The sequence below is a fragment of the Pseudorca crassidens genome, chromosome 8 (genome assembly GCF_039906515.1).
Source record: "Pseudorca crassidens isolate mPseCra1 chromosome 8, mPseCra1.hap1, whole genome shotgun sequence".
Classification (NCBI taxonomy): Eukaryota; Metazoa; Chordata; class Mammalia; order Artiodactyla; family Delphinidae; genus Pseudorca; species Pseudorca crassidens.
Window position 1 is genome coordinate 10,256,903 of NC_090303.1, and position 12,890 is coordinate 10,269,792.

General features: G+C 50.6%; 1 protein-coding gene across 1 annotated transcript; it reads right to left on the bottom strand.

Moving 5' to 3' along the window:
• Positions 1 to 875: 875 nt before the first annotated feature.
• IGFBP1 (insulin like growth factor binding protein 1) lies at positions 876 to 5,826 on the bottom strand. The gene is made up of 4 exons (XM_067745729.1): positions 5,386 to 5,826; positions 3,804 to 3,988; positions 2,499 to 2,627; positions 876 to 1,589 (listed from the first exon to the last, which is right to left on the bottom strand). Exons 1-4 carry the CDS (start codon positions 5,729 to 5,731, stop codon positions 1,458 to 1,460), a joined length of 792 nt encoding a protein of 263 aa, XP_067601830.1. The 5' UTR covers positions 5,732 to 5,826; the 3' UTR covers positions 876 to 1,457.
• Positions 5,827 to 12,890: the final 7,064 nt, after the last annotated feature.

Sequence of the window (12,890 nt, forward strand, 5' to 3'; positions counted from 1 at the left end):
CCTTCCCCAGCTCTGCTCCTGAGCCCACACCTGAGGAGTAGGTGCAGTCCAGACCCTCAGGCTGGGTCCTACAGGGCCCTCATGGGGGCTGAAGCGCTGAGAAAAGCTCCCATTGCCATCACAGGATAATGGCGAGCACGACGATAACCACGCGGTTCTTTTTAGCAGGGTGGGATGGGGCCGTGGCTGACACACATCGGGCTGATATATTTTGAATGATGCATCTGAGGGCTGAGCTCACAGTGAGTCCTGCGGGCTCGGCACAGGGAGGATGGCAGCTGTGGGGGTCAGGGGGTGAAGGGGGAGACCCAAGATAGGGAGCTGGAGCCCAGAGCAGGGAGGGGCCGGTTGGGATCCGCTGGGATGGATGAGATGCCCATCCAGGGGGAGAAAAGGAAGGAGCAGTCAGCAGGGCAGGAAGGAAGGGGGGTCAGGAAGGAAGGAACCCACGTGGCAGAGGACCCATGTCTTGGGCTCAGGTCTTAGTCGTGCAAACAGAGGGGCAAGCAGGGTGCTGCCCTGGAGGGCGCCACTGAAGCCCTCCAGGGGCCATAGGCTGGGCAGAGTCAGAGAACAGACGGGTGAGGGAGAAGTTAAGGAAGTGATTCTGTCTTGCATTTAAGATAGGAGAAACCCTGGCCTATTTACAAGAGGAAGGGAAGGAGCTAGCGGAGAGGTGAGGGGCCGCAGAGGGAGGGAGGGGTGCCCCGGGCGTGGGAGCCCTCAGTGGGCAGGGCAGACCGGCAGCACTGGGGACCAGGAACCTGCAGACTGGACTCGCCAGCGCTGCATGCAGAAGGGGAGGTGACGGACGGAGGGAATTCAGGAAGGAAGAAGACGTTATGTTCAACCAATGTCCGTGACGATAGCAATGATCCAGTGTGGGATATTTATTCCAGGGTGTTTACACTGTGTTCATGCGTTTGACAATATCTGCAATACATATGTTAACACGTGGCAACACCATCACATGTAGCTTTGACTACACGATCAACATTCAAGTTTGCCTGCAAATTTACGCGAAACACAGATCCATGGAATAAACAGAGTAAATCATTCTTAAGCACAGCCTAACCGTCCTCCATCAAACCACTTAAAGAAAATCACTGCTACACGTTTGATTTTGCATTTCCTCGGCAGCATTTTCCTATGCTCTTTAAGACGGAAGCAGGAACCTCTGAAGAGCTAAAATACAAATATTTACCTACAACGTGATGGGAAGTGTTTCATGATATATAAATTAATATAACACAAGTTACCGTGTAGAAAAAAATAAATTTATGGTGAATAAATAAACCACAGCTTTATATAGCAAGTCATATGTGGAGTATAAAAAGTAATTCCTAGGTATATACATATACATCTATATATATATAAGTGTGTGTGTATCCCAGAGTATAAATATCATATGTACTTAAATATTTCATGTGAAGGAATAGATCATACTGCATCTGTTTTCAGTTCTGTAAGTTAAAATACTGATGGCATTTGGGGTCCCCTCTGATTGCCACGGACCCCAGGATCTTCTTTCCGCTCCAAGGGTAGACACACCAGCAGAGCCCAGGCTCTCCTTCCAGGGATGTCTCGCACTGCAAAGAAAAGAAGCGAGGTCAGCAGCAGCCCCTGTGAAGCTGAGAGGGCGGCGGAGCTCCGTGCTGCCCAGTGCCGTGTGGAGGGCGTGGCAGCTGAGAGCCAGGCCATGGGCATCCCCAACCGGCCGTGACCATGACTGAGGGCAAATCCTACACCGTCTTGGTTCTCTTCGTAAAATAGAGACTAAGGGTAAGTGCCCAGTGCAATAAGGATGTCACGCGTGTGTTGAATGGTACAGCGTGCGGAGAACTGTCTGCTTCACGGCCCCTACGGCAGAGCGCCTGAGCCCGGAGGGAGCCTGCCCATGTGTGGCCAACCTTGCTGTCGTACCCCCTGCCAAATTCCTTGTTTGTTATAAAGCACTTCCTGGTCCCCAGTTTCCCCCAGAAATATCCACAGAACCTAGGCTTCACTGAGTCCTAAAGGGCTCCTCAAAATTAGGTCTTGGTTTGTTTAATCTCACTTATTATCTGGCAAGCCAAAAAAAATGCTATTATATTTAATTATAAAGTTCATTTCCCTTTGTAGGGAGAAAAAATGTAAGAGATGTCTAAACAGATACTCACTTTCCTAAGCAGAATTGTCCTGTTCCTCTCTATTACAGGTGAGACACTGAGATCCAGAACGTGAGGGGCCTGTGACGGTCCCCACCTGCTGAGATTTGCTAGCTGATGGAGCGACACTCAGCTCAGGGCCCCCGAGTGCACACAGGCTTTGAGCATGGGGCTGGTCTTCAGGCTAACGGGGGGCTAGTGCCTCCTACTCCCAGAGGGGTGGGTCTTGCGTAATATGATCTGTTACGTGGTTTTACGTTGCTCACTTGGAGCTGGACACCCTGTTTGTTGAAAGGCTGGCGCTTGGCTGGGGTGTGGGCATCAGGGGCTGTCGCGTGAGGATGCACATACCTGTTTGCTGTGATAGAATCCATTCTTGTTGCAGTTTGGCAGATAAAATTTGTAAAGTTTGTCTCCTGCCTTCTGCTGCTCCCTGGCTAATCTGTCCAGCACTTTGTAGAGTTCTCGCTGGCAGGGCTCCTGAAAGAAAAATTTGACGTTGGGATAAATGACAAGAAACAGTGTATTATTAGCCTAAAAGGGGAGTGGATGTAAGAGGTTTTGTGTAGGTTCTGAGGACAGGCCTGGACCCACTTTCTCTCGGCCTCACTCTCTCACCTATAGAAGGAGGGTGGTTAGTCTCTGTTCTGAGTTGTTAAGATAAAGGATGGGAACCCCATGCCCTCCCTCACTGAACATTCACTAAACACTTGCAGGAGATAAGAGCATCACCAATGCCATGAGCACTCCGACTCTCCTGTCCCCTGTGAGTAATTCTGGCATCAGTCATCTGGTCGAAAGGAGAATGGGCACAACTCTGTGAACGGAGAACTTAGTAGCAGAGCTTTCTAAATTTTGAACAACGTTCCTCTGTAATCTACAAGGTTAGTTCACATGAACCAAATTCGTTGAGGATTAAGGCGTTCATCTGGACAATCTGAGATAAGCATGAACTTTTCTCTATTTGTCATCATTTCAAGCTTAAACTCTGAAGTGTCTAGAAAATGGTTCAATCTCCACTTTTCTGGGTATGCATGTTTTTAGAAGTGAGTTTCTTTTTTTCACAAATGAACCCAAGTCACTCCAACTTTGATTCTTTGTCGCCCTCAAGTGGTAGGACTAAAAACATACATCAATTAAGATGCTACAAGGGAGTTAGCGCTTAACGGGGACAGAGCTTCAGTTTGGGAAAATGAAAAACTGCTCAAGATGGACGGTCATGATAGATAGTGGCAGAATAATGTGACTGTACTTAATGTAACTAAACTTTATACTTTAAAATGATTAAAATGCTAAATTTTATGTTATGAATATTTTACCACAATTTCTTAAAAAGTGGGGGGAAGATGGGATGGGGGAGGAGGATGTTAAGAATAGCTCAGTGCTCTTTAGACACTGCCAGTCTGATACTCTCATTTTAGAGATGAGCTCAGAGACGTGAAGTAATGTATCTAAGGTTGCACAGCACGAACTGCATTTTCTTTCCATCCAGAGGGCTCCTCTGCTGAAAGCCCTTGGGTTAAAAGTTCCCAAAGCTAAGCTGAGAAATGTCTGTTAGGCTTTGGGAAGGAACTTGTTTATATCCAGGGCTCAGGACCGGACCTGCAGGGCCAAGCAGATTCAAGCTAGAGGCTCCACCTACCCCGAGGCTCTCACCTTCCGATTGTTGATGTCTGTGATCTCCAGGGCCCTCATGCTCTCATAATTACTGATGGCGTTCCAGAGGATGGGCAGGTCCTCACTGGACGCAGCCATCAGGTGGAAATTGTCCAGAAGCTGCTCCTGGGTCATCTCTGAGCTCTCAGGGGACATGTTCTCTAGGGTGGCAGGGTCCTTTGCCTCTGAAAATGGAAAAACGAAAACCCATGAGCCTTCCTCCGAAGCATCTGCCCCTGTGCCCCCCTCCCCTGAAGCTGCTTCCCTTCCCACAAAACCGGACGGGGACAGGATGGCCATGTAGTTTTGCCTACTCCCACTTTAAAGGAACTTCTGATGGCTTCCAGGTAGAGGGATGACCCAACAGCAATACCAATGGCAAGAGTGCCCCGTGTTTCTGCTTCTAAAGCAGGCACATGCACATGTGTCAAAGCCCGGGAGGAGCCCTGAGAAAGCCATGGATTGCAATTCAATTCCTGAGCCCATCCTCAGCTTTCCTATCCATAAAATGGGCATGTTAGTAATTCCCTGTGAACAGGTGGTAGGGTTTGTTTAGAGGTGGGGTCTAGATTGCAGCTCTACTCTCTTCTTTTCCAGGGGCTCTGCCTTCCCACAGAGTGACTTCTTTGCAACCCTGGGAAGAGGGAGGGTCACCAGATTTCTTGCAGAGTCCTAGGGTTTGGATCTGGTGCATGGACAGAATGATAGAGAACTGGCTCTCCTGAGGGAACCCGGGGGGACACCCTCTCCTTTGAGGACCACAGAGATGACTCTGAAGGCAGAGAACCAGGAGGAAAACCGTCCCCACCTTGGAAGGGTGACGCGCTCCAGCAGATCCCTATCAGGGCATAGAGCCACAAGATCCCGCCAAGAATCACGGAATCACTGGACATACAGCTGCCCTGACAGGGAGGTAAGGAGAGGGGGTAGAGATGGGTGTATTTCCTCTGCTTCCCACTACAAGTAAATCACTGCTAAATTCAGGAAAGTTCTGATTGTCAAGTTCTGAGGAGGCAGCACACACATCAACCACTGTTTTTCTATGACAATGAACGCAAGTGACGTTTTTAGCCTGAACTTTCACATTATGTTCTGTAAACATCTGGGAAGCACATACTGTCTGCACAGGACATATATTTCAAAGGACATTCCAAACACCTCCCAGGAGGCCAGCGGTACAGGCTCCCACTGCAGGTCTTCCCGGAAACTAATGCATTGGCAGGGAGGAGAGCCAGGGGCGGCTGGAGTGGCACCCCGCTGCCCGGGCACCCCATCGCCTCCCTCTTCTGGGTTTCTATAGATCAGTGGGCTGCCCAGGTGGTCTGGGCTCCCTCCCCCAGCTCTCCCACCAAGTTGCGTGTGTCCTGCCCTATCCTAAGCGCCTCCTGCAGGACCACACAACGATGGAGTTCATCTGGGTGACAAATCCTTTCCCCTTACAGGTTTTGGCTGCAAGCTCTGAGCTTGGCCGGGTTTGCTCCCGACTGGCTGTGAGCTTTGGTGGAGCCCCAGCCCTCTGCCCGCCCCAGTCCCCACCCCATCTGTCCCAGGGGAGGGACCCGGGCGGGGAGACGGTTGGTACCTGTGGCCTCGGCGCTGGGCGCGGGCATGCAGGCGCCCTGGCCGCGGGTGAGGGCGTACAGGGGCCGAGGCTCCCCGGGCAAGGCGCGGCAGCTGAGCCCATGGGCGCAGCGCGCAGTAGCCACGCCGCATGCGGCGTCCAGCGGCAGGGCGCACGTGGGGCAACAGCCGCAGCCGGCGGGCCGGGTGAGCTCCGGGCACGAGGCGGGCACGGGAGGGCAGAGCGCCAGCCTCTCGGCGGAGCAGGGCGCGCAGCGCCAGGGCTGGGGAGCGTCAGCGGCTGAGCCGAGCTGAACGGCCAGCGAGAGCAGAAGCGGCCAGGCGCGGACAGCCGGGACTTGGGGCATCGCCAGGCAGCGGTGGCGGTCAGGAGCCGGTGCTCGCTAGGCGGTGGCGGCGGCGCGCTGGCCGATGCTGGCTGAGCGGTGGCTGATGCTCGCTGGGCACCGGGTGCGCCTTATGAAGGGCGCCGGCCGGGCCACCTGAACCAGCGGTTAATGATTGGCGGCGCCGCGTGCTCGCGGCCGGTGTTCAAAATAAGTTTGTTTTGGTTGTAGGAGCACTGTCCTGCGCAAACCGTGGGTAGAAGGAGGGCAAACGGTCCAGGTTTCAGACAGTGTTTGTCCTGTCGTTAGGGTTCAGACCTGGAGCCAAAGTGCAATTCCAGCCAGGAGCGCACAGCCAAGTGGAGGGTGGCGCTTGCTTGTTTCGTTCAAGGGGCATCTTCAGGCTGAGTCTGCCGGCGGTCCCCGGAAGACCCAGGGAAAGCAAGAGAGATAAGCTGGGCAAGGCCAGCGCATTGGCCAGTTTTCAAGTGGGGAAATCAAGGCCCAGGCAGAGGAAGGAAGGATGGGCTTAGATAGAAGCCAGGTGTTGGACAGCCCTGGCAGCTTCTCAGTGCCAAAGCCCAGAACTGTTTCTCCCTCTGCAGAAAGAAGACCAACGGGCCCCTTAACTGCTGTCCTGAGAGCCTTTCCCAGGAGGAAAGAAGGAAGGAAAGGGGCAGTTCCTCCCAGGGCTGATGGCGCCCTCGCTAATGTCACCACAGCCGCCAGAGACCCACCTTGTTAACTGAGCTTACAGAGAGAGAGGGACTCGGGGCCATTCAGAGACAGGGCGAGGGTGCAGAACGAAGCCCAGACCCCAGCTTCCTCTGACTTTCAGCCTCAGACCAGATTTTTATCAGGAGTTGATGACCAAGGCTTTCTCTCTAGTTAGAATTCCTGTTTCTGAATATCCTCTTGAGTGGAAAGAAAAATGTCACTGTACCTTCAAAGACAGTGAGATATGGCCCTGCCCTTGTCCAGGTACTGCAGGTGCCCTCACTGGCACCCGGTCCCAGGAAACCAGGCAGCTACTGACAAGAACAAGGCAGCTGTATATTTACTTATGGAGGAAAATCTCCAAGGTTTGTAATATTATGCAAGTTAAGTAAAATTTCCAAGTGAAGTAAAACTAACAAGGCACAGAATATGCCATTGTTTGTGTACAAAAAAAGGAATAGGAATGTATATGTCACTGTGATCCTAAATGTATTGAGTATTCTGAGAAGAATATGAAGAAACTGCTACCACTGCCTGCCTTGGAGGGGAGGTGTGAAATTAGGTGACTGGGGAAGAGACTGGTTTTCCCTTCACACTCTTTTTTATCCTTCTAGATTCACATTATCTAGTAAATACTATGTTTTCTTTGGTATTATCAGGTACTTACATTATCAGTTATATTATCTATCTCAAAAAGAAACAAATTGAAATTAATTTACTAGCTTTTTTTTCTAGTTACTTCATTGGCTCTGTGGCCTTGGGAAAGTTACTTGCCTTGTGTTCTGCCACTATTATATCAATAACTTGTCACCCCTGCCCCCCAGCATGTCCTCAGGAACAATCAAAATAAGGTTGGTGAAAACAGTTGCAGTTGGATGTTCACGGTCATGTTGGTCATTATTTTTACAAAGCAAAGGTCAGTGTCTGGTTCAGGAGCAGACCAATGGTTTTGACTTTTTTCACTTTATTTCTGAGGTGAGTTTCTAAAGGATTTCATTTCCCCAAAAGAACTTGTGCTCTGAATGTTCTCTCTGGACTTCCTCGATTTAGAATCGGCGTGCCCACTTGAAACGTTTTCTCAATGACACACATGAAAGAGATAATCATCTGGTAAATATCTGGGCCCCACCTACCGTGTGCCTGGCAATTTGCCAGCCCTGTACAGTTCACCCAGTTGTGCACTCGCCTGGTGAGGTCCCTCCCTCCCTCTCTGAGGTCTCCTTCATCCTGCACGTAGTGGAAATTCCTCTCCTGGTGAATCGATTTCCCAAATGTTTCCTAGGCTTGCCTCATAGCAGCAGCAAACCAGATGACCACCAACCCAGAGAGAGCTCTCCCTGCTTCCAACCCCGTCAACACAAACGGACAGGGCTCTTCCTCGAGGCCTGTGTGGGCCGTCTGTCCCTCTCTCCTGGAAGGTCAAGAGGTGGCTTCTGCTGTGCTCATTTCTGGGTGCATCCTGAATCCCAGGCCCCACCGCCCACTGGCTGGCATCCACAGCCTGGCCTGGCCTTCCGTGCCCCCCGTGGTCTGACCCCAAGGTCTGGTCCCTATTAGCATGAGGGGGCGCTCCTGCTGGGGGCACTGAGCTGCAGGGTGGTGGGGGAGGGAGCCCCTCCCTATGTGTCATAGACCTGGAGCCTCCCCCACCTCCCCTAATCCCAGCCCTGCAGACTCCGGCTCATTTTCCAGGCTTAATGTCCCTCCACCCCAACTCAAGAAGAAAAAAACCCACCGTCATACCTCCATGACTTTCTTCTTGCTGAGTGAATTTTCTCCATGAGTGAATTTTCCTCACCCTACCGTCCACGTCCCCCTACCGTCCGCGTCCCCCTACCGTCCACGTCCTCCCTACCGTCCACGTCCCCCATCATCCACGTCTCCCGACCATCCACGTCCCCCTACCATCCGCGTCTCCCTACCGTCCGCGTCCCCCTGCCGTCCGCGTCCCCCTACCGTCCGCGTCCCCCTACCGTCCGCGTCCCCCTATCATCCACATCTCTCTGTCATCCACATCTGCACGGTGTTGGTGAAGATGTTCTGCCCCTTTTCCGTCCCTCAGGATCCACCTGAAGTTCCTCTCCCCTGAGAAGCCTTCCCGGCAGCTCCCAGGTAGAATGAGGTGCCCCCTCTGCGCTCCCGAAGACTGTGACGATGGCTTAGGGGCACTGTAGCTGAAGAGCTACATAAACCTGCATTTACCTGTGTGTCTCCTGCCAGGCTGGGTGGGCAGGGGACAGGCTCACAGAGAACCCTGCCCCAGCCATGCCCAGGGCACTAATGGTGCCCCAGCCCATCTTCCTAAGGACTCTAGAGTCCAAGAACCAGGCACTCCTGGATGCAGAGCATGGGAGCAGGGCGTGGTGGGGGGCTGGGGAGCCGTGGTCTCCTATACGTGAACTGTAGGTACCCGGCGCCTGGCTGTGCTCGCCAGACTTGCCAGGGGTCCTCCCCAAGAGCTCAAGAGGTAGGGCTTATCACACCAGCTGGGGGTGAAGCCCCCCTTTGCCCAAACCGAAGCTGGTACCCTTGATGCTGAACCACATAGACGTAAGGATGATGTAAGGAAGGGCCAATATTATCTGTGTGTGCGAGGGCAATTGGGAGTATATTTGGGGGGACAGGGGTGAAAAGTAGCTTTGGGGGTACGTATGGGAAGTTTTCGGTGCCAGCTACAGAATCTGTATCTTACCAACTAGGCAAAACAAAGCATTACACTCGTGGAGCTCCAGTGACACAGAAGATGCCTGGCACTCTGCTTCTTCACCCCGCATCGTAAATTTTCTGCCTGCAGAGGAAAGGAGACCACTGTTGCCATCACAGAAAAGCAGAGGAGCTGCATGTAATCTGAGCAGTCTCTCTGTGTGGCCCCAGGAGAAGACACGACCTGAATGGGGTTGCACACAGCGTCTTTGCTGCTTATTTCATGACGCTTCACAGCACACCACCTCTGGTTGCAGCTCCAAGAACTCAGCTCCAAGAGTTTCATCAACCCCTAAAGGGCAGGCGTGGGAGCTCCCCAGCAAGACCTCCTGTGCTGGCACCTTGGATTCCACGTCCTGCATATTACGTAACCTCCCTGCGCCTCAGTTTCCATGTCTATAAAATGGGGATAAGGCAGAGGCTGGCACAGTCAGCCCTGCATAAATGTGAGCTGTCACCACCATCCGCAGCCACAGGGTGCGCTCACAGAGCAAAGGATGATGAAACTGCGTGGGGCCTTCCGTCACCTGCTGTTTCCAATTCTGCCTCCGTGTTACGAGCTGCTTACTCACCACCAGCTGGAAAATTGGGCAATCGCTGCTCTGAAAAACAATGCAAAGGTCAAGGGCAAAATCAGATTTTCAAAGGGAGAGATCGCTGCAATCCAGGGGAACCTCCAAGGGAAGTTGTTTTTAACCCGGGGGGAAAAACACAAAAAGATGTTCTGCCGTGTTCCGCGATCGATGGACACAGCGAATGATGCAAATCTTGCAAAGGCCTGGCCTGCTGCCCGGCTCCTGAGCAATGAAGGCCACCGCTCCGCAAACTGAGGGCAAGTCTACTTCCCCTGCTAATCAAAGTGGAAAAGCAAACCTCGTTTTTGTCACGTCAACACAGCCCAGATCCTAAACACAGAAGCTCAAACAGTGTGCCCGGGGTGGGGCCGGTGCCCGAGGGCCCCGTGGAAAGACCAGGGTTTAATCTCTACTTTGGCAGGTCACCCACCCTGCATTCCCATTTGGGGTGCCACTGGGGTTGGGATACAAGTGCCAGACACGTGGATGGCGCTCAAGGGTAATCACTCCCTTGCCCTCCTCCTGCACCGGGGGCCTCAGTCATGGTCTAGACCAGACTCACATCACCTGGGCCTGGATAGAAATGCATACTCCCAGGTCCCACCCAGACCCTTGACCCAGAAGCTGTTTTCACAAGCTCCCCAGGGGACCCTGATGCTCGCTCAAGTTTGAAGGCATTTAGAAGACCCAGGCCATCCCACTGCCACTCAAAACCACACCGTAAGAAGCTGGCAGCGGAGAGTTCAGGGCAGGGTGATGGATAGAAGAGTCGTTGCCGTACTTGGGGGGGTGGGCAGCATGAGGCGATGGAAGAACCTTGGAAGGAGAGAAGAGACCTGAGCCGTCCCGTCTCAATTCTGCTGCTCACCCCAGATGAACCGTGTGAGTCATTTCCAGCCAGAATTCACTGCCCCGTGTAGCAGCGAAGAGTCTGCCCATGGGCTGCGGGAAATCCCTAGCCTCTCTGCTATGTTAGGCATAATGTTGTATGGTTAAGCGTTGATGATCATTTTTTGGTGATGAGTTCTGTGGTTTCATAGATGATTAAAAGTGTCCATGACTTCAATGAGGAGAAAAGGCTGCTGCACCAGACTGGGCCCGTGATGTCCCCCAGGAAGTCCACACTCTCCAGCTCTCCGCACAAAGACCTTAATATGTCTATGGACACATCGGTCAACCTCAAACGTCCGGGATCCCCCTCGCCAAGCCCCATCGAACCCACACAGGGGCCACAGGGTGTCTCCCACCCACAGAACTCAGCAACAATGTAGTACTTTATTCATGCCTTCCAGGCATGAGGTTACACAACTCTGCTAATTCTCTGACCTGGGCAAAGGGCAGGGACCCTGGGCCGACAAGTGGGGGGTTGCCTCCTGCACTACAATTTCTAGTCCATCACATAGGGCGCTGTCACCTGCATCAAGTGTGCACATCATGGGGGCATCTCACCCGCATTACAGCATGAACATTGTGGGTGCTGTCACCAGGCAGAGTGAATAAGTGTTCTTTTGCTCCACAAACTTTTCATCGGTTGGTATTGTCAGTATCTGGGTTGGGGTCATTCTAATAGTTGTGTGCCTGTATCTGTGTTGTAATTTGCATTTCCCAGATGAAATATGAAGTGGAGGGTTTTTTATGTGCTTGGCTGCCATCTGTTTATCTTCTTTAGGGATGTGTCTCGTAAGGCCTTTGACCACTTATTAATCAAGTTGTTTGTTTTCTTATTTGGGGGTTTTAACTGTTCTTTTAGCATTTTAGCCAACAGCTCTTTATTAGATTTGTCCTTTGCAAATATTTTCTCCTGGTCTGTGGGTTTTCTTCTCATTCTCTTAACATGTTCTTTCACAGGTCAGAAGTTTTTCCTTTTATTGAAGTCCAGCTTATAAATTTTTGTTTTATTGTGTCCTGTGTTTGGTGCTGCATCTATAAAAGTCATCACCATACCCAAGATCATCTAGGTTTTCTCCTAGGTAATCGTCTAAGAATTTATAGTTTTGCGTTTTACATTTAGTTCTGTGATCCATTTTGAGTGAATTTTTGTGAAGAGTGTAAGGTCTGTGTCTAGATTTTTTTTTTTTTTTTTTTTTGCTTGTAGATGTGTAGTTGTTCCAGCACCATTTGTTGAAAACACTTTTCACCATTTGTTGAAAAGAACAAACCATTTGTTTGTTCCAGCACCATTTGTTAGTCTGCACTGTATTACCTGCACTGTATTACTGCACTGTATTACCCTTGTTCCTTTGTACCAGACCAGTTGATGATATTAATGGGATTCTATTTGGGGACTCCCTAAACTGCTCCACTGCTCTATTTGTCTATTAATTCATCAATATCACACTCTAGGCTATAGAATTATACATTTATATGTCATAATCTATTTACTATAGATTTGTAATAAATCTTGAGGTCATGTAATATCAGTCTTCCCACTTGGTTCTTCATCAACATCATGTTGGCTCTTCTGGGTATTTTACCTCCATATAAAATTTAGAATCAGTTTGTCAATATCTACAAAATAACTTAGTGATTTTCATTGGGATTGTCTTGAATCCATATTTAAGTTGGGAAGAACTGATATCTTGACAATACTGAGTCCTCCTAACCATGATTAAATTCCATTAAATTTATTAAATTATTTATTAAGTTCTTCTTTGATCTCATTCATCAGAGTATTGTTTTCCCCATATAGACTGTGTACATATTTTCTTACATTTATACACAAGTATTTCATTTTGGAGGGTGCTAATGTAAATGGTGTTGTGCTTTTAATTTCAAATTCCACTTATTTATTGCTGTATTCCAAAGGGACTGAATTTGGAGATTGGTTCAAGATGGTGGAGTAAAAGAATGTGCGCTCACTCCCTCTTGCGAGAGCACTGGAATCACAACTAACTGCTGAACAGTCATCGACAGGAAGACACTGGAACTCATCAAAAAAGACACCCCACATCCAAAGACAAAGGAGAAGCTGCAATGAGATGGTAGGAGGGGCGCAATCACAATAAAATCAAACCCCACAATCGCTGGGTGGGTGAGTCACAAACTGGAGAACACTTATACCACAGAAGTCCACCCACTGGAGTGAAGGTTCTGAGCCCCACATCATGCTTCCCAACCTGGGGGTCTGGCAATGGGAGGACGAATTCCTAGAGAATAAGACTTTGAAGCCTAGGGGGGTTTGACTG

What these genes read in the sequence shown, in the direction of transcription:
- IGFBP1 (XM_067745729.1), bottom strand. Translation starts at nt 5,731, where the DNA reads ATGCCCCAAGTCCCGGCTGTCCGCGCCTGGCCGCTTCTGCTCTCGCTG. An exon ending in GCCCAGCGCCGAGGCCACAG is followed by an intron (nt 3,989 to 5,385) that starts GTACCAACCGTC and finishes TTCCATTTTCAG; the next exon opens with AGGCAAAGGACCCTGCCACC. An exon ending in GATTCTATCACAGCAAACAG is followed by an intron (nt 1,590 to 2,498) that starts GTATGTGCATCC and finishes TTTTCTTTGCAG; the next exon opens with TGCGAGACATCCCTGGAAGG.